The sequence below is a fragment of the Vigna unguiculata genome, chromosome 5, assembly GCF_037176805.1.
Source record: "Vigna unguiculata cultivar grain cowpea cultivar isolate G323 ecotype 2 chromosome 5, ASM3717680v1, whole genome shotgun sequence".
NCBI lineage: Eukaryota > Viridiplantae > Streptophyta > Magnoliopsida > Fabales > Fabaceae > Vigna > Vigna unguiculata.
This window is the reverse complement of record NC_140796.1, coordinates 1883839-1902104: the sequence shown is the minus strand read 5'-3', so window position 1 is coordinate 1902104 and position 18266 is coordinate 1883839. Positions and strand designations below refer to the sequence as shown.

Genomic DNA, 18266 nt, shown 5'->3' with positions numbered 1-18266 from the left:
AGACCACTTCAACAACTCACAGATGTTCTTCAAACCAAATGCAGAATTGGAAACAAGTAATGTTGAGATTTGATATAAAAGATCACGGGAGACATCACACCAACGAAACATGAATTTAATTTATATATAAAAAATTTACATTATTTTTAACTTAAAATTTTAAGACAATAAAATTATAGATCTTTATTATTATATAATGTTAAACTTTCTATTTTTACTAATTTAGAATTACATTTAAATTTCACGAGTTTCATATAAAAATCAAGAAAATCTGATTTTGAAGTTTAGAACCACAGGGAAAAGGAAAATTATACTTGTTTAGAAATGTGAAAAAGTTTATTCCAGATCCATCTCCACCACTCAATTATTTAACACTACATCTGACGGTGCACAATAATCGGGACCATCATGAGCCCAAATTGAAGAAGCCCATCAGCAAAACCCAGTAGTTGGCACATCCAATCCAACTACTTAAACATTATTTATTATATTGATATATGTTTCATTTGCATGATTGATAGATAGTTAGATATCATTAAACATAGAGATCATCAAAGTAAATTTTATATTTTTCAATAAAACCTTCTTTATACGCAGTTTTTTTTTTTTAATGTTAAAAAACTTGACTATGTTAGAACTTATTAATGAACTACATGATGTTCTAGCATGATGACATAATAAGAGAACTTGAACTTCATGGTATATCAGATGAATATATAGCATTACGTTAAATATGAAATTGAAAATTATATTTTGAAATATTACAAGAAGTCGTCAAACCCCTCAATTTTATGGGAAATTATTAGAAAGTACAAGCTGCTGATTCAACATGTTGTTTACTATTAGATTATTTATTTAAATTAATGGTATATACTTACAATTTTAATATTCAAAAAAAATATAAATAGTATTTTTCAGTCCACTATTTAATTTTTTACCAATATTAATTGGAAAACCAAAAATGGATGACAAAAGGACAGCACATTTTAACCCACAAAATCTAATTGTTGATGAAGAAATATAAATGAAAACTAAACATAGATATAATAAATTAAGGATGTATTTTAGTAATTTAAAACATAATAAATATGAGAAGAAAATAAGTATAAAAATAAGAATGATTATGATTATGGACAATATATATATATATATATATATATATATATATATATATATATATATATATATATATATATATTCTCATTTATATTAAATTTAAAAAATCGAAGAATATTATCTGTAGTCATACTAATACCAATCAATACATGAATTTCTTATAGTTAAAATAAAATCAGGTTGTAATGGTTTAGACATTACACACAAATTCTTTTGTCATCTTACCTACATTGAATACACTTAGAGTTAAATAGTAGCTTCAAATATATAATATATCACAAATACTTTATCTTATGTTTATATTTTTGTGAAAAAAACAATAGCATTTAACTATAATGTGGGATATTAAATATTAATGAGACGGGGACCATAAATTGACTGGTACATATGCAATCAAATACTATAAATAGTGTCCTTTGTTGTGACTAATACTACCAAAAGCAAGCAAAAGAAGTGGTTAATATTCAAGCTTTGCATGATTGCATTTTGGGTTGATAATAATAGAACAAGACCCATAACCAAAAACGTGGCACCCTCTTTTATGTAATCGATTCAACCCTTTCAAATGCAACACAAACACTTTTTAAAGCACAATATTATTATTGCTACATTTTCATTATGGTACAAATATGAGAAGAATTAAATGTGCCACTCAAAGGAAATATGTGTAGGAACCATTACCTTTTTCTTTTTTGCAGGTAACAGGTTAATTAATTAGCTTAAGTTTATATGTTACTAAATAATATGAATAAACAAGTTTATCATATTACTAATCATTTCGCAAAGCCTTTTTAGTTGAAGTGTAACAATACGAAAGAGACTTCATATTATGGATTTACTTTTAAGTAGAGACTGTAGTAGGTAAATTTCAGCTCAAATTTCATATTAAATAGAAATGAATAAGAAAATAATATATAGAAATAAAAGACAAATAAATATATTATTTTGATTTTTTTTTTTTGTTAAAGGTGATATTTTTATCTAGTATATACATCAATTTGTTTATATTCACTATTAAAAATTTTCATATACCATGAGACTTTTCTTACAAATTTGTTAAAAATTTTTACATGAAAACACTTTTTCTGCCATTTTTACTAAAAATCTTAATTGATATGTAATTCCTTCGTGTGAAATTATTTCCTATAAAATTATAAAATTTGTAAGTATTTCCTACAAAATTTGTTGCGAAAAATGTTTTATACAAAATATTTTACAAAAAAGTTGGTAACAATTTTTTGCAATTTTTTTTCACAAAAAAATTTGCAAGTATTTCCTACGAAAAAAATTTCAAAGACAAGAAATTAGCAGGAAATATGGGTTTTTATAGCATTGATCTCATTATTAGCCTTAAATCTTGTAATTGTCTCCTTCCGGAAAAAAAAACTAAGATTAACATTACAAAAATAAGTATTGCATTTTATAAACATTAAACTAGTCTAAATAAAAATTAATATTTTGTGGTCATATTTTGTATTTTTGTGTGTAAAAAGATCATGGTAATCCAGATTAAATTAATAAAACAAACTGTGGGCTTAATTTAAAGTATATGAAGCAGCATTAATTTGAAATATTATTTGGAGTAATTTAAATGAAATTATGGTTGGCATTTTGGAAGTTTTTGTGAATCGATGATATAAAAATAGATTGATATATAATTTTGTTCTCCAATATTGATTGATTTTGGAGACTAAGAAGGACCGCTTAAGTGGCGTTTTGGATTTTGGCTTCACTTGCACATTATTCTTCCTTAGCTGGCAACTCCTTTCTTTTTAATTAATTTTTCTCTAAAGTTTGTTCATAACAATAATGCAAACTCATTATTTATATCTTCACATTATTTTCTCAATTTCATACAAAATTTAGTTATAAATATAGCAAACTCCATTTGCATAAATTAAATCAGTTTTGAAATGTCACACTCTTTCAACTTTTAATCACCCACTCCTTCATACTAATGGCATATGGAAACTAAAACTGCATAAATTGACCAATGTCTTCGAGAGGAGTCCCACGCACTATAAACCATTTGTAAAAGCAAATTATTTTTTCACAATGTTTTGCAATTATTTTTTTATGTGGTCCAATTGTTATATTCATAACATCTAATTTTCAACGTGTGCACGATAAAGTATATATAGGGACTTAAGGCTAATTTCTTGTTATTTTTTAATATGTATAATTAATTTTTTAATTATGAATATCGAAAATTTGACACCCACACCGCTTTATGTCCTCATCCATCTTTTTTAATGTTGAATTATGATATAGATTGACAATTTATTATTCAATATAAGTACTTTATATATTTTTTTTATATGCTGATTGATTAATTTTTAAATAATTATCATATTATTATCTTTATATTTTGATATTTTATTATAAAGAAGTAGTTATGTGAATATATACAAAAATTAATGGTTTTCAAAAATGATTTTGCTTGTGGTGTCAAGTGCCACATACTTTTCAGCATGGTTATTGCTTTATGTCTATTTCTTGTTTGTTTTAAATTTTTATTTCAGAATTTGAAGTGGCATGTCCTACCATTACCACGACAAACACTGTTGCAAAGGAAAGTAACTAACCTTGAACATATGGTTACCTTTTTCTTATAGACATCGTTTTTTTTTATGAATTTTGAGATGTTTTTTCACTTAAAATGTTTCATTATTTTATGATTAATAATTTGATGTGTTTCATCATGTATATTATAAATAGGAATATGATATTTTTGGGTTTATATTTTATCATATATATAGATTATAATTATTGAGAGATTGTGGTTTATATATTTATATAAAATTAGTTTTACACATATAAGATATTTGATATCACTTTTAAAAAAAAATCTTTAGACAATAAGGTTGAATATTTCATCATATATATTGTTTAACTTTATTTATTCTATTTAATGTTTCATTTAATATGAGACTTTTGACTCACACTTAAATTATTTCCAACAAATACTCTGACAACATTTTTTTTTCTTACAAAGTTTGATAAAATTTATTTTTTAATATACACAAAACCTTTTTCTTCTCTCTTAAAATAACATCAAACCTTTTTTTTATCCATTAAGTTATTAAGATATTACCACATATGCATCATTAGAAGTTTGTCAACAAAACTTTATTAAAAAATAATTTTTCTTAAAATATTACATTGAAGAAGAGGCTAAAACTAAAAAAAAAAACTTAATATATAATCCATTCGTTAGGATTCATATACCATGCATATTTCGTTTGTACAAGAAAAAAAAAAACACGCAGAAGCACTTAACATATGTTATAGTTAATTATTATAAACAACATAGTAAAAATACCATAATTTGATATGGTACGTATATCCCCATATTAAGAGTTGTCGCATTTCGTGACTCTCCCTTTTTCTTCTTCTATGTTCAGTTTTATTTAACAAGGATAAAATATTATCGACTGGTCCTAACAGGAAAAATAAATAATTTTATATTATTTAAAAATAATAAGGAATTAGTTTATATTGATTTTGCATACTTTGGATCGGGTCTAGAATATAGTTAAAGCTGACACTATTTTTTTTGTCGTTAATTCCATGTATTATTGCAGTGATCACTTGTGTTTTTCTTCTACATACAGCATGAGCTCTATACCTACCAAATGTCACAATCCGAGGCTTTGAATATTTCTAATTATATAGCAACAAATTAACTGTACTTTATTACCATAAAATTATCCATTCAATCCATTAAACTCGGTTAACAATATTATATATTACATTCAATGGAGCCAGAAAATTAAATAGCCCAACCCAACAATTATTGTTTATACTTTTAATAAATATTATATATACATATTCATCCCTTAAAAAAAAAAAAAAACAAGATTTATTTATTTATAGGGTTTATCATTTATATGTGTAATGATCACTCTACCAAAAACAATGACTTATATAAACCAAAGCTTCTGATGCAGATTTTATCTCAGACATGAAAGTTCTCAATGGGAACGGGAAGCATGCACCAGGAAAACTTCTCAAGAGTGTTGTTATCCTTCTTCCTTTCACCCTATTCATCCTCGTGTTACCGCTTCCTCTTACGAAAAACTCTATCTTTTTACCTCCTAATAACTCTACCTTTTCCTCTCCTAATAAGGTGTATGTTAATAGAAGCAGCTACGATTCGAACGTGACAGAGATGAAACGATGCAACGTGTTTTCTGGGGAATGGGTTCCTTACAGTAAAGGACCCTATTATGATAACGAGACCTGTAACTTGATTCTGGATCAGCAAAACTGCATGAAGTTTGGGAGACCTGATAGAGAGTTCCTCAAATGGAGGTGGAAACCCGATGAATGCGAGCTTCCACTCTTTGATGCAACCCTTTTCTTAGAGATTGTCAGAGGAAAGTCCATGGCCTTTGTTGGAGACTCCGTCGCAAGAAATCAAATGAACTCTTTGTTGTGCCTCCTAAATTCTGTGAGTAGTAATAGTCACTAATCACTCAATGGCACAGTCAATACACAAAAACATGCATATCTGAAACGTGATTCATTCACTTTCTTTCAGGTGGCTCGTCCTGAGGATATTTCCAGTAGATATTCTACAGATCCCATATATTTCAGAAGGTGGTTCTATGAAGATTACAATTTTACAGTTGTAACACTCTGGTCCCCATTTTTGGTCAGAAGCAGCGATGTTCACAGCAGCCTCATCACGAACCTGTATCTAGATAAGGCAGAAGAATCGTGGAGTGGTGAAGTGAAAAACTTCGATTTTGTCATTATCTCAGCTGGCCAGTGGTTCTTTCGGCCAGCATTGTTCTATGAAAAAGGACAAGTTGTGGGGTGCCACAAGTGTGAACAAAGCAACATCACAGACCTGAGTCACTACTACGGATACAGAAAAGCGTTCCGAACCGCATTCAGAACTATACTGAACATGGAAGGGTTCAAGGGTGTGACATTTCTGAGAACATTCTCCCCTGCACACTTCGAGAATGCTGAGTGGGACAAAGGAGGGAGTTGTGAGAGGACAAAACCTTATGGGAAGGAGGAAATGAAGTTCGACGGTTACATTTTTGAGACGTACAAGGTTCAGGTGGAGGAGTTCAGAGCGGCAAAGAAGCAAGCGAGGAAGAGGGGGTTGAAGTTTTTGATGCTGAACACCACTGAAATCATGCTGCGTAGACCTGATGGACATCCTAATATCCATGTCTGGGGACATGAAATGAAGAACACGCACAGTGATTGTGTTCATTGGTGCTTGCCGGGGCCTATTGACACGTGGAATGAGCTTTTGTTCTATAAGTTGAAAACTCAGAAATCTTTCGTTTCTTCGTTACAGGGATTTGTGTAGGATACACCACATTAGCTACAAACAGATATATTATAGTGTTAGTCATAGGATGATGCAATGTATAACGTATTTAGCTACGATTCACTATTGATTCTTGAAACAAAGTGTGATTTTTTTTTTCTCTCGGGTAGCCCTGTTCCACTTTTTTATTACATGTATATGTATAGCATTAACACACTTTTCATTTGATGTCAAAATTTGTTATAGCAGTGTTGAATTCTGGTTGTCGTTTTGTCATGTCTGTGCATGAATATCACTTGGTTTTCGGAAACTGAATTTTGAATTATTTTCTTAAAATATTTTGATTTTTAATTTTTTTTTAAAAAGATGAAAGAGAAGAGTTATACGTATGTAGGATGAAATAATATTTATATTTATGTTGGATTTTGCATAATTAAATAATGGTTGGAATGTTTTTTTTTTGAATTATTAAAGAGTAGGAGAGATAGAAAAAAATATTTAAGAAATGAAAAAGGTATAAGTGTAACGTAATTTACTAATATGAATTTAAATGGTTGTAATTTATTAAGATAATATTTTATTGAATCAATAGTTATTAAAATTATAGTTTAAAAATAAATGAAAAAATAATAGAGAGAAAAATTATTGTTTAATATATTTATAAGTAGGTTACAAATTTTTTTATAATGGTTAAAATATTATTTATAAATAGGTAAAATCATGTGCATAAAATTATCCATTAATATTTTTATTGCTAAATCATTCAAATTATATACTATAAACCAATGCAACAGAGTTAATATAAATTGGGCCGGAGGCCCATACAATAATTGGTCTGAAGGCCCATATAAAAGAATAACCTACCCATCTGTGCAGGCACATATATAAATCCTCTCCTTTCAGAGAAACTAGGGTTTCTGCTCTGCTGCTACAATGGTATGTGTTTTTTCGCTTATTCTCTGTAGAGGTGATACCAATTTGATGCTGATGGTGTTTGGATTTTGTATGAGTGTAGGGGAAGGGAACAGGGAGTTTCGGTAAAAGGAGGAACAAGACCCACACCCTTTGTGTCAGATGCGGCCGTCGCAGCTTCCACCTCCAGAAGAGTCGGTGTGCTGCGTGTGCTTTCCCAGCAGCGCGCACTAGAAAATGTAACTTCTTTACTTTTTTTAAATCAGGGTTTGTTTAAGAATTCGGTTTTCACTGGTCGATGGTTTCAGATAACTGGAGCGTGAAGGCTATTAGGAGAAAGACCACTGGAACTGGAAGAATGAGATACCTGCGTCACGTGCCTCGCAGATTCAAGAGCGGCTTCAGAGAGGGTATAATCGGTTAATTATTTGAGTGTTTAAATGTGGGCATTGGTTTAGGGTTTTGGCTAACGTGGTGATTTTGAATCAGGAACCGAGGCTGCACCCAGGAAGAGAGGAGCGGCTACCACTGCCTAAGCTTTCCAAGGTAGCTTTTTTTCTGGATCATTGAATTGTAGGAGTTAAGGCTTCTGTGTTGTGCGGAACCTTGCGGAACATTTTTTCTTTCTGTCGATTTGATCTCATTTGATATATATGGATTTTGTATTTCCACCTGAGGATGATAAGGAATTTTGATTTGATAGTTTTTTACGTTTAAATTTTAGTTTTCAACTCAGGCCTTATTTTTGGTGTTGTGGTTGTTGGCAGTGAATTATAATTAACTAGTTTATGTTAATTACGTTAACAAGATAGTTTTGATTCCGGCATTGGCTTAGATTTTGCTACTATAGGAGAAATTGAGTTCAGAATATGCTACCACATGATTTATCTAAAATAATATGGTTTGTGGATATGTAATTTTAAAAGATAGAAAAGTGAGACCTGTTAATGTTAAACGTTCTTCGCAATCATGTCTCACCTGATAGTGTTTCCTTGATAGAAGAATTTGAGAAGTATGCAAGGCTGTGGTAGATAACATGTAATGGGTGGAGATGCAATTTTCCTAAGCTCATTTTTCCTGTGTTCGTGTTCACTTCCTGTACCCCCTAATTCTTTGCGCACCTCCTCAAATTTTTATCTTGCAAGTGATTATATATTCCAGAAAATTTCAGAGTGAGTTTTTTAAAATTTCCGGAACAAAATTTCTAAAATAATTTCTAGAATAAAATTATGAAACTGAATTTTCGGAATATATGAAATACATCTCAGAGTAAATTCTTGGAAATAAAATTATCAAAATATATGTAATGTCTTTTGAAGAGTTTTTCAAAATTGTACTCCATAAGATATGTTTTAGAAAGAACTTTCTGAAACACATGAATGAAAAATATGTTGCAGAAAAACTTTTCAGAACGAGTTTCATTTTCCTTGTACATTTTATTTTCAGAACGAGTTTCGTTTTTCTTTTACATTTTCTTTTTTTCTTCAGTGTTTTTCATCTCTTTTTCTTCCTCTCTTTTTCTTGTATGGTGATGGAGAAAGCAACAATCTTTCCTCTTCTCAAATTCAAAGATATTGATAGGCCATAAACGATATTGTGAAGTTGTAAAGTGAATGCTATATATTTTACATTGTAATATATTTTAAAGTAAGTATGATAGTTGACTGAGTTATGAATCCTCACGCTTCAAAAGAACATGACGTATTTAGAGGGTTAAATTATATGAAGGGACGAATGCAAAATATCCCATGGATTGCGCAGTAATATTATATCAATTATAAATAATTTGTAATTAATATTATATCATGAAAACTTTAATTATAAAAGGCACACTGTTACAATCAACTACTTAATTTTATCATTACTCAAACTTAACATCATTATTTAAACTGGAACTGCTCCAATTAAGATTTAACATGCGGCTTAAACAAATAAGGTAATTTGTAATGGCTGTATTATGCTGAAGAATAGATAATGATAGCTATCAATTCCATTTTAAAAAGTACCAAACTTATCGTTACAGAATATTTAAATCGTTATTCCAGTCAGTAATCTTTTAATAAAGTCATTTTATGATATTTTATAAAGTAAATATTAAATTTATAATGAAAAGGTTTAGAATCGATACTTGAAGTTGTGAACTTGTTCTTTTAAACAATGTAAAGTAAATGAGAGAAGATGTGCAATTGGAATAGGAATTGTCAAATAGTGAGAATAAAACAAAACTTGCAAGTAGGCTGACACATGTAGCCGACAACTACATATTGATTTATTAATATGTTTATTCCATCAAATTATTAGTTTGCTCACAGTTTAGCAACGTGCTGTAATATTTATTTGGGATATTACAATATTGTTAAAGTTAAATTGTGGTTAGTTGGAATATTCACATGTTTGAAGGAAAAATATTGTTGAGTGAAATCAACTTTGTATGAAGAAATTACTAGGTCTCATTATAGACTGATTAACGTGTAACAAAATACTATTAATTTTTAATAGCTTTAAAATATTAATTTATTATATCAAAATTGGTCAGAACCATGTAGATGTAGTGAGATTAACCCAATACTTTTATTATATCAAAATTGGTCAGAACCATGTCAAAATTTCTTAGGAACTAATTTGTATTAAAAATTAAAAACTCGATTGAACTTATCACCTGTGTGATGATTTTACTCGACATGGCCTTAATGAATAAAAGCAATGTATATTTAAACGTGCCAATCGTTTCTTGGCCTATAACAACTTTAGACTATTATTTAACAATTTTTATACCAATAAAATGATTATAACAAGTTAAATTTTGTATTTCTAAAGAAAAAGAAAGAGTGAAAAGTAGTGTGTGGTAGTATCGTGTAAAAAATATTATAGTGTCGTATCATTATTTTTTTATTATTCTCCTTCGTCACTTTCAATTTTATTTATGGTTTCTAGTTTTAAAAAAGTGGATAAATTTATTACAGTTAAATATAATTTTAATTTTTAAATTTCAATGCGAACTTATCTCAAACTTTAAAATTAAATAAATATATATTATTAATTTTAAATTTGAAATTAATTATAGAAAATTTGTTAGTTATCAATTAATTCTAAATATACAATATCACATTTAAATACAATAAAACCTTTGGTTCAATTTTTTATATATTTACTTTCAATTTAAACAAAGTTAGAAAAACAAATATAAAAAGTTCAAAGAAATAAAACAGAATATCCAACGTAATAATCTAGAGATTAAAGGAATATATCTGACATAGAAAATATTATAAGAATTCACTTAAGGATAAAAAAAAAAGGAATGATTCTATGTCTCTTCTCTAAACTTTTCATTAATATTATTCCTTACCTCATTTCTATATGCTATTTATCTACTACTAGAAGTTACTTTTCTTCCATGGTATTAGATTTAGTTTTTAATATTAAATAAACAAATATTCACTAAAATGTCATTGATTTTTATTCCTATACTTATTCATTATCCTAATTTTAATCTAACAGTGAACATTCCTTCTATCTTTTAATCTCTTGGATAATTTTTAAATGGATCAATCTTCGGGTAGTGGTGGTGTAGCCTAATTATATAATCCAACTAATTTATCTCACTATTCCAAAAATCTAATTATCTATTTACACAATTATTTAATTGATTTAACCTGATTAACACATGATAAGAAAATTAATTTTTAATTAATTAATTTAATTTAATTTAATTTTTACCTACTTTATTTTTATTGAACTTCATATTCAATATTTATAGTTTAACAAAACATTAGTTCATGTGCACAAACTATTAATTTATTTAAGCACGTAGGATTGTCTTTTCCATGTGCAACAACTTACTGGATAAAACTATTGCATTGTTCATGCAAATTTCTTTCTTAAAATGAATATTTTCATACTTCTCAATATTTTCACTGTCCATTTAATTGTTTTAAAGACCAGGAATAATTAATTATTACTCACGTTATATTAAAAAGTCAGAGATTAAAATGAAATTAGTAAAATTTGTTTGTATAAGGCATCAATTGAATATGTGATCTAACAAACAACCACAATACAATAGAATAATTAATACAAGTTAGAATGAACTTCAGCTTCTGACTATTCCAACAATAATAATACTTTTGTTTTGCTTCTTCTTTACTATAATTTATATTTAATATTTAATGCCAACCATAACTCTATCACAGCCAAAAACTGCAACATTCCATGCCACTACTCTCCAACTATATATAATAAAATCATTTTTCTAATCATCATTCTTTTATAGCAAACAACTGCTCATTGTAATTAATTTTAATTATTTTTCGAGGACAAGTCTTAAGTACCGAAAGGAAAATTTATAATTAAAATAAATTTATCTATTGATTAGTTTCAGATAAACACTTTTGTAGAGATACTCTTTGAATTTTTTAATCCATCAAAAGTGACATTGTGTTTTGTGGTGATGACAAGAAGTATCATTCCTCAGAACCAACATAGTGAAAAAATCTAAGCACAAGAGGGATTAAATGTCTTCACCAAAATAGTAAATAATCTTACAAAATACTGAAAACAAGAACTTACAACTGTTAAATAAGAAACTCCACCTAAAAGGGGAAACTTTAAAATATGGTAATAAGAGAAGATGTTACAACTTACAAGTTCTAACACAATCTAAAGTTTCTTCCACTTATGATTATTAAAAGTCACAAATTTTGCAAGTTTTATCTTCTATTTATAACAAATTAGTTTATACTTTCTGATGAATTTTGTTAATGACAGAGACTGCTATTACTTCCAGTAACGATAAAACTAATGATTGAATAAAGAAAAAATAAATAATGCTATTAGCACTTTCTAACATACTTTATTATTTATTTAAAATTTATTAAAATATAAATCATAAAAAGAAACATTAAAATGAAATAGGGAATGTCAAATTTTATTATAGGTCTAATAAATTTGACCAATTCAACGTGTTAGTGGGATTTCCCCTCAAAAAATAAAGTGACAGCATACAACATCAGAAGCACTTTGGTCCCTCGAATTCAAAAAAAGTAAAACAAAATAAAATGGTATGGTTTAATGATTGCGTTTTCTGAATTTTCAATTGGGACACGACCTTTTCCCATTAACAGTGCATGTGAGGTGAGTGAAGGAGTGCCATAGAGAGTGTGTGAAACGGAGCTTATTCTGAAAGTCGTCTCCACGTTCTGCTTTGCACTTATTGTGGGGTGTGCTGTGTCTGTTTCTGTGTGCCACTATTCTCATATTCCGCAAAATCAGCTTTTTCCTACGGAGTTTTGAACCTTCCGTTTCTTGCCCATGGTCAATTGTACATGCAATTTGCGAACACCCTCTTCTCAGATATCGCTAAAGGTTGCATTTTTAGTTCATTGCTGAGTTTTGGAGATCTGGGTATGCTGTATTTTGACCTCTCCGGTGGGTTAGACCAGTGACCAAGCTGGGTCATAATGTTGGAAGATGCTCCTTGATTTGCGAAAAGGTTTTGTTTCACGAGCTGGACTTCTTTTTCCCCACTGTGAATTTGCTTTTTGTCAGCTGTTGTACCTCACTAAAGTACTAGCTTTCTTCAAAGTTGTTTGTGGGTATTGACTTTTTGCTCTTTGCCAAAGTTAAGTGTTTTTTTAAGGGATTGGGTCTTGGTGGTTGTGTTTTTTTTTTCTTTCTCTGAAGAAATTCGAGCATTGCTTGTGGAAGGGTTGATCTGAAAATTGAAATTTTTTGTTGATGCTTGATCTGGAATGTTGTGTCGAGTGTGTTTCTGGAATTTGGAGTGATGGTGGTTTGAGAAAGTATCGGAGTAGTGGTGATGGAAGTGTTTAACTAGTAGTACATTTTGTTTTTGAGGGAAGATTTGTGCAGTAATGGCTTCAACCAACCCTTCTCCAAATGCTTCCCCTGTTGCGGTGCCTCCGGTTCTTGGTGGTGTTTTATCACCACCACCTTCTTCATCTTCTCCGACCAATTCCTCCACCCCTCCTCCATCACCTCCCAATTCTTCCCAGCCCAATCAAACACCCAATTCCCCTGCTCCTTCATCTCCCTCTGACCCTTCAGCTCCACCTCCTTCACCTCCTCAGGCAGTGCCTGCAACCCCTCCTCCTTCCATATCAGTCTCTCCTCCACCATCTTCTCCACCACCACCAACACCAACTCTGCCCCCTCCTTCACCGCCAGATTCTCCTCCTCCATTACCACCAGCATCTCCAACGCCACCAGTTGTAACATCTCCCCCCTCACCACCAGCCACCACCACTGCTCCTCCTCCACCTTCCCCTCCAGTTTTGTCTCCACCATCTTCACCAACTGTTTCCCCTCCTCCCCAATCTCCTCCCTCTACAATTCCCCCTCCTTCTCAACCAATTTCACCATCTCCTCCTCCTCCTGCCAATGTTCCAAGGCCACCATCCACCGGTACTCCTCCACAGAAAGAAAGTCCTCCGAAAACTACTCCTTCACATGCACCTCCTCCATCAGTTTCTCAATCTCCTCCTAAGCCTCCTTCTTCTGATGTTCCCCCTCCATCCACATTGCCATCAACTCCTCCTTCAGTCCCTTCAGGATCTTCACCTCCAGCTTCTTTGCCTGACCCCCCAACCAATGAAACGGCCGTTGGGGGTCCACCGGTACCACTGCCGTCTCTTCCGACTGAGAAACCCACTGCTAGACCAACTAATGATGGTTCTAACGACATAGGTACAAACAACACGCCTTCACATTCAGGAGGATTAAGTGCTGGAGGATCCGTCGCCATTGGAATTGTAGTTGGTTTTATTGCCCTCAGTTTTCTTGTTATGGCCGTGTGGTTTGTACAGAAGAAAAAGAAGAAGGAAAAAGGATCAAGAGGTGGTTATGCTGCTCCTTCTCCATTTACCTCATCCCACAATTCAGGTATTGCATTATGTATTGCCAACTATTAGGGCTTAGGGATATTATCTTGTTGGTTCTTGCATGTTGTTTGTTGTTAATCTTGATAATTTTTTATTCAGATTAGTTCGAAAGGATTTTCCCAATGTTGCCTAGAGCCTTAAACTTGAATTAGATGATCCAGATATAATGGATTCTGTTTCCTAGATACTTCATTTATGAACAAGAATAGTCCCCCTATTCTGGTTCTTGAAATATTCATCATAGACTCAAAACCGGAAGTCCGATGTCAATGTATCAATCTTCATTACCGCTTAATACCAATTTCTCTTAATTTAATATTGAGTTCATTTACGTATTACACTATGGCTTGCCATCTTCAGGGAAATACGATTAATTGTCTATAGAGGTGTAATTGCATTTTGATCTATATGACCGAGAACTGGTATTCAAATCAATGACATTAACAATGTCTTTATTTTAATTGAACCCTAAACTCAGTTGTTGCAAGATACTGGAACTGGGTTTGTGGCTAAAGACTGACACTTTTGGACGTTTGAAGCGTTTTATTGGTTTAAATCAAACTTCCTTGCTGTCGGGGCAACTTCGGTTTCTACATTATTTCTTACAAATTTTAGCTGATCAAGATAATTAGGCAGGATGTTTGTTGTTGGACTTTGTTCTGAAAAGTTTTGGAATTGTAGTTGCATTATGTTTAAATGGCATGTCACCATACAGTTGTATTTGTTTGTAGTAACTTCTTAATTCGGCTACAATTTAATTCTTCTAGGTACCTTATTCTTGAGGCCACAGTCTCCTGCCAACTTTGTAGCAGGTAGTGCATCAGGTAGTGATTTTGTGTATTCTCCATCAGAACCAGGTGGAGTAAGTAGCTCAAGATCATGGTTCACGTATGAAGAACTTATCCAAGCTACAAATGGATTTTCGGCACAAAATTTGCTTGGAGAAGGTGGATTTGGTTGTGTCTATAAAGGTTTACTCGTAGATGGAAGAGAAGTAGCTGTGAAACAGCTCAAAATTGGTGGTGGGCAAGGGGAACGTGAATTCAGGGCAGAAGTTGAGATTATCAGCCGTGTGCATCATCGTCATCTGGTTTCCTTGGTTGGTTACTGTATATCTGAACATCAGAGATTGCTTGTATATGACTATGTTCCCAACAATACTCTTCATTACCATCTCCATGGTAAGATAAATACATATTGATTGCATGGTTAGATGAGAGTTGAACACCCATTTCTAGAGAGGGGTGAAGAAAATAAGTTGTGAAAAATTAGAGTTGTTTCATAAATTTGTAGGACATAGACAGCTCACAGATAGTTCACAATTTAAGGAAAAAAGGTTCTTTGATTATAAAATTATCAATAAATTTCAACATTGACAATATCTTGATATATGTCATATGTACAATATTGGCTATTTTGTAAACCGGAACATCATTTCTGTTGACATTTTTCAAAATATTACCTAAATGAACTCATCCAAATAGGCCATGTTCAATTTCTTGCTCAATCAAAATGATTTACTGCATTGACCTTAGCACCCCTACCTTATTTTTTATTTTTGAAATTTGTTAAAATGTTTAAAATAGATCAATGCTACTTTTTTTTTTTTTTAAATTTGCATGTCATATCTATGCTGCATCCCTCCATGACAGAGAAAAAAATATGGATACATCCTACTTCTGGAGGATATGTAGGATATTTACTGTGGTAGTAGAAACACGTAATATTTTGTTTTTCCTTAAATTTATTATTATAACCATTGTGGTTGCACCTCAATTTATAATCCAATTAGGTTGGTGAGTAAGTTCCCATCATCATGTTGTCTGTAGTTCACCTAAAATTTGATCTAAAACCTGACCAGTAAATTTATTCATTTTTTCAGAAGAAAATAGACCAGTACTGGATTGGCCTACCAGAATCAAGGTTGCTGCTGGTGCAGCTCGAGGAATAGCTTACCTGCATGAAGACTGTAAGTATCTTCTTTTTCGCATATTTTCAAGTATACATTTATCATCAGTTGAAGACAAGGTGTTTCCATGGTACTACATGCTCCTTCGGTGCTTGGAGTATTTATTTTAAAATAAGGACATTGAGTTCTTTAGAAATTTTGCAACCACTATTAAGATGCTTGCATCAGACATGGATTGCACATTCATAATTACTTGCGTGTTTTCCCCTTTATCTTTCGGATTTTTGTACCATAATAGATTGTTTATCTTAGTTCAATTTAATTAATTTATCAGGTCATCCACGCATTATTCATCGAGATATTAAGTCGTCGAACATCCTTCTTGATCTCAACTATGAAGCTCGAGTAAGCTTTTTTAACCTGTACCTCTGATGGGAGAATAGATTTTGAAACTTTTTGATGAAGTCATTTAAATAAATTGATTCACACTTAAACGTCTGCTTGAACTGCATCAGCATCTTACACTATTTTCTTTATTGTTGTGACGTTTTTAATGTATGATTTGATCTACAGGTTTCTGACTTTGGGCTTGCAAAATTGGCATTAGATTCAAATACACATGTTACAACACGAGTAATGGGAACCTTTGGGTAAGTTATTTATTGATAGTAATAATTTTTGGTAGTAATTTTTTATTTTTTTTTCTGAGCTGTATCCTGTGTGGATATTATTTATTGATCTTTGATCTATTATGCCTTTGTTTTAGGCCGTTTATGGCATATAAATCTTTTAGAGTGTTTTGGATATTGGTGAAGTATGAAATGTTGGTATTGTGAGTATACATACCTAAGGGGAAGAATGGTCTGAATTGACAGGTACATGGCACCAGAATATGCAACAAGTGGGAAACTAACGGAAAAGTCTGATGTATATTCCTACGGTGTTGTGCTTTTGGAGTTAATTACAGGTCGGAAACCTGTTGATGCATCTCAACCAATTGGTGATGAGAGCCTCGTTGAATGGGTGAGTCACATAATTGCTTTCACAAACAGATACAAATATAAATAAAATGCTGATTTTAATAGTCAACAAACTTGTTTCCAGGCTCGGCCTTTGTTGAGTGAAGCACTTGAGAAGGAGGACTTTGAAATCTTGGTGGATCCAAGACTGGGGAAGAACTACGACAGAAACGAAATGTTCCGGATGATCGAGGCCGCCGCAGCCTGTGTACGCCACTCGTCGGTGAAGAGGCCACGCATGAGTCAGGTAATTTTATTCTCTGTCTATAGAGCATGAAATGCAGGTCAGCATGAACATGTATATATTTGTTGTGATTTTGAGAATGCTAAATGTGCATGCTTTGCACATTGGTGGTTCGCAGGTGGTGAGAGCTTTAGATTCCTTAGACGAGTTTACGGATCTGAATAATGGAATGAAACCGGGGCAGAGTTCGGTGTTTGATTCTGCACAGCAATCTGCACAGATAAGAATGTTTAGGAGGATGGCTTTTGGGAGCCAAGATAGTTCAAGTTTCTTCAATGAGTCTCAGAGTAGCTGGAGGAGTAGAGATCAAGACTCGACAACCATGTTTTCCCAAAACAAAACTGGTCCTTGGAACGTCTGAATCACACCACCCACTCACTCACTCTTCAGGGATTGCACAAATTTTGATTCATGCACACAGCACAGACACACCTGCCAGTGCATGCACTTGAACTTCAGTTTTCTGGTGGGACATGTCTAATGTTGTAAATCTCTTTTTTACTATTTTTGTTCCCATTTTCCTAACATCATGTTGCTTGCTGAGGCCCTTTCTATTCTTTGTAAATTAGGTTATTTGTTACATACAGCAATGTATTTATTCATGTAAAATACCATGTATGAGTTGTAACACTTACCGGCGCATAAAATCACAATTTACGCTGCACTTTTTTGTACTTTGTAGTTTTCGGTTGAATTGAACATCAAAATTCAAAATGAGTATCCGATTTACAGAACTAAAAATTACTGTCAAAGTTTTTCTTAAATCACCTTCACGAAGTGAAAAATCACATATAAGATGTGCAACCAAACATACATAGGTTGTAAATCAAAGTTAACGGGTGCTGTGTATGATTGCTTAAACACTTCTTACCAGTTT

At 31.7% G+C, this 18266-nt stretch overlaps 3 protein-coding genes across 3 annotated transcripts; all 3 read left to right on the top strand.

The window, feature by feature from the left end:
• The first annotated feature begins 5017 nt into the window (after nucleotides 1–5017).
• LOC114184231 (protein trichome birefringence-like 19) lies at nucleotides 5018–6571 on the top strand. Its single transcript, XM_028071513.2, has 2 exons — nucleotides 5018–5569; nucleotides 5660–6571. The coding sequence occupies exons 1-2, from the start codon at nucleotides 5081–5083 to the stop codon at nucleotides 6446–6448; spliced, it is 1278 nt and encodes a 425-aa protein (XP_027927314.2). The 5' UTR covers nucleotides 5018–5080; the 3' UTR covers nucleotides 6449–6571.
• A 655-nt stretch (nucleotides 6572–7226) lies between these two features.
• Nucleotides 7227–8052, top strand: LOC114184001 (large ribosomal subunit protein eL37x). Its single transcript, XM_028071228.2, has 4 exons — nucleotides 7227–7345; nucleotides 7425–7560; nucleotides 7630–7731; nucleotides 7811–8052. Exons 1-4 carry the CDS (start codon nucleotides 7343–7345, stop codon nucleotides 7855–7857), a joined length of 288 nt encoding a protein of 95 aa, XP_027927029.1. The 5' UTR covers nucleotides 7227–7342; the 3' UTR covers nucleotides 7858–8052.
• A 4359-nt stretch (nucleotides 8053–12411) lies between these two features.
• PERK8 (Protein kinase superfamily protein) lies at nucleotides 12412–18053 on the top strand. Its single transcript, XM_028072365.2, has 8 exons — nucleotides 12412–14218; nucleotides 14985–15398; nucleotides 16100–16186; nucleotides 16461–16531; nucleotides 16700–16776; nucleotides 17002–17149; nucleotides 17231–17392; nucleotides 17508–18053. Exons 1-8 carry the CDS (start codon nucleotides 13192–13194, stop codon nucleotides 17748–17750), a joined length of 2229 nt encoding a protein of 742 aa, XP_027928166.2. The 5' UTR covers nucleotides 12412–13191; the 3' UTR covers nucleotides 17751–18053.
• The last annotated feature ends 213 nt before the right edge of the window (nucleotides 18054–18266 follow it).

What these genes read in the sequence shown, in the direction of transcription:
- LOC114184231 (XM_028071513.2), top strand. Translation starts at nt 5,081, where the DNA reads ATGAAAGTTCTCAATGGGAACGGGAAGCATGCACCAGGAAAACTTCTC. An exon ending in TGTTGTGCCTCCTAAATTCT is followed by an intron (nt 5,570 to 5,659) that starts GTGAGTAGTAAT and finishes ACTTTCTTTCAG; the next exon opens with GTGGCTCGTCCTGAGGATAT.
- LOC114184001 (XM_028071228.2), top strand. An exon ending in AGCAGCGCGCACTAGAAAAT is followed by an intron (nt 7,561 to 7,629) that starts GTAACTTCTTTA and finishes CGATGGTTTCAG; the next exon opens with ATAACTGGAGCGTGAAGGCT. An exon ending in CAAGAGCGGCTTCAGAGAGG is followed by an intron (nt 7,732 to 7,810) that starts GTATAATCGGTT and finishes ATTTTGAATCAG; the next exon opens with GAACCGAGGCTGCACCCAGG.
- PERK8 (XM_028072365.2), top strand. Translation starts at nt 13,192, where the DNA reads ATGGCTTCAACCAACCCTTCTCCAAATGCTTCCCCTGTTGCGGTGCCT. An exon ending in CGAGTAATGGGAACCTTTGG is followed by an intron (nt 16,777 to 17,001) that starts GTAAGTTATTTA and finishes CTGAATTGACAG; the next exon opens with GTACATGGCACCAGAATATG. An exon ending in AGAGGCCACGCATGAGTCAG is followed by an intron (nt 17,393 to 17,507) that starts GTAATTTTATTC and finishes GGTGGTTCGCAG; the next exon opens with GTGGTGAGAGCTTTAGATTC.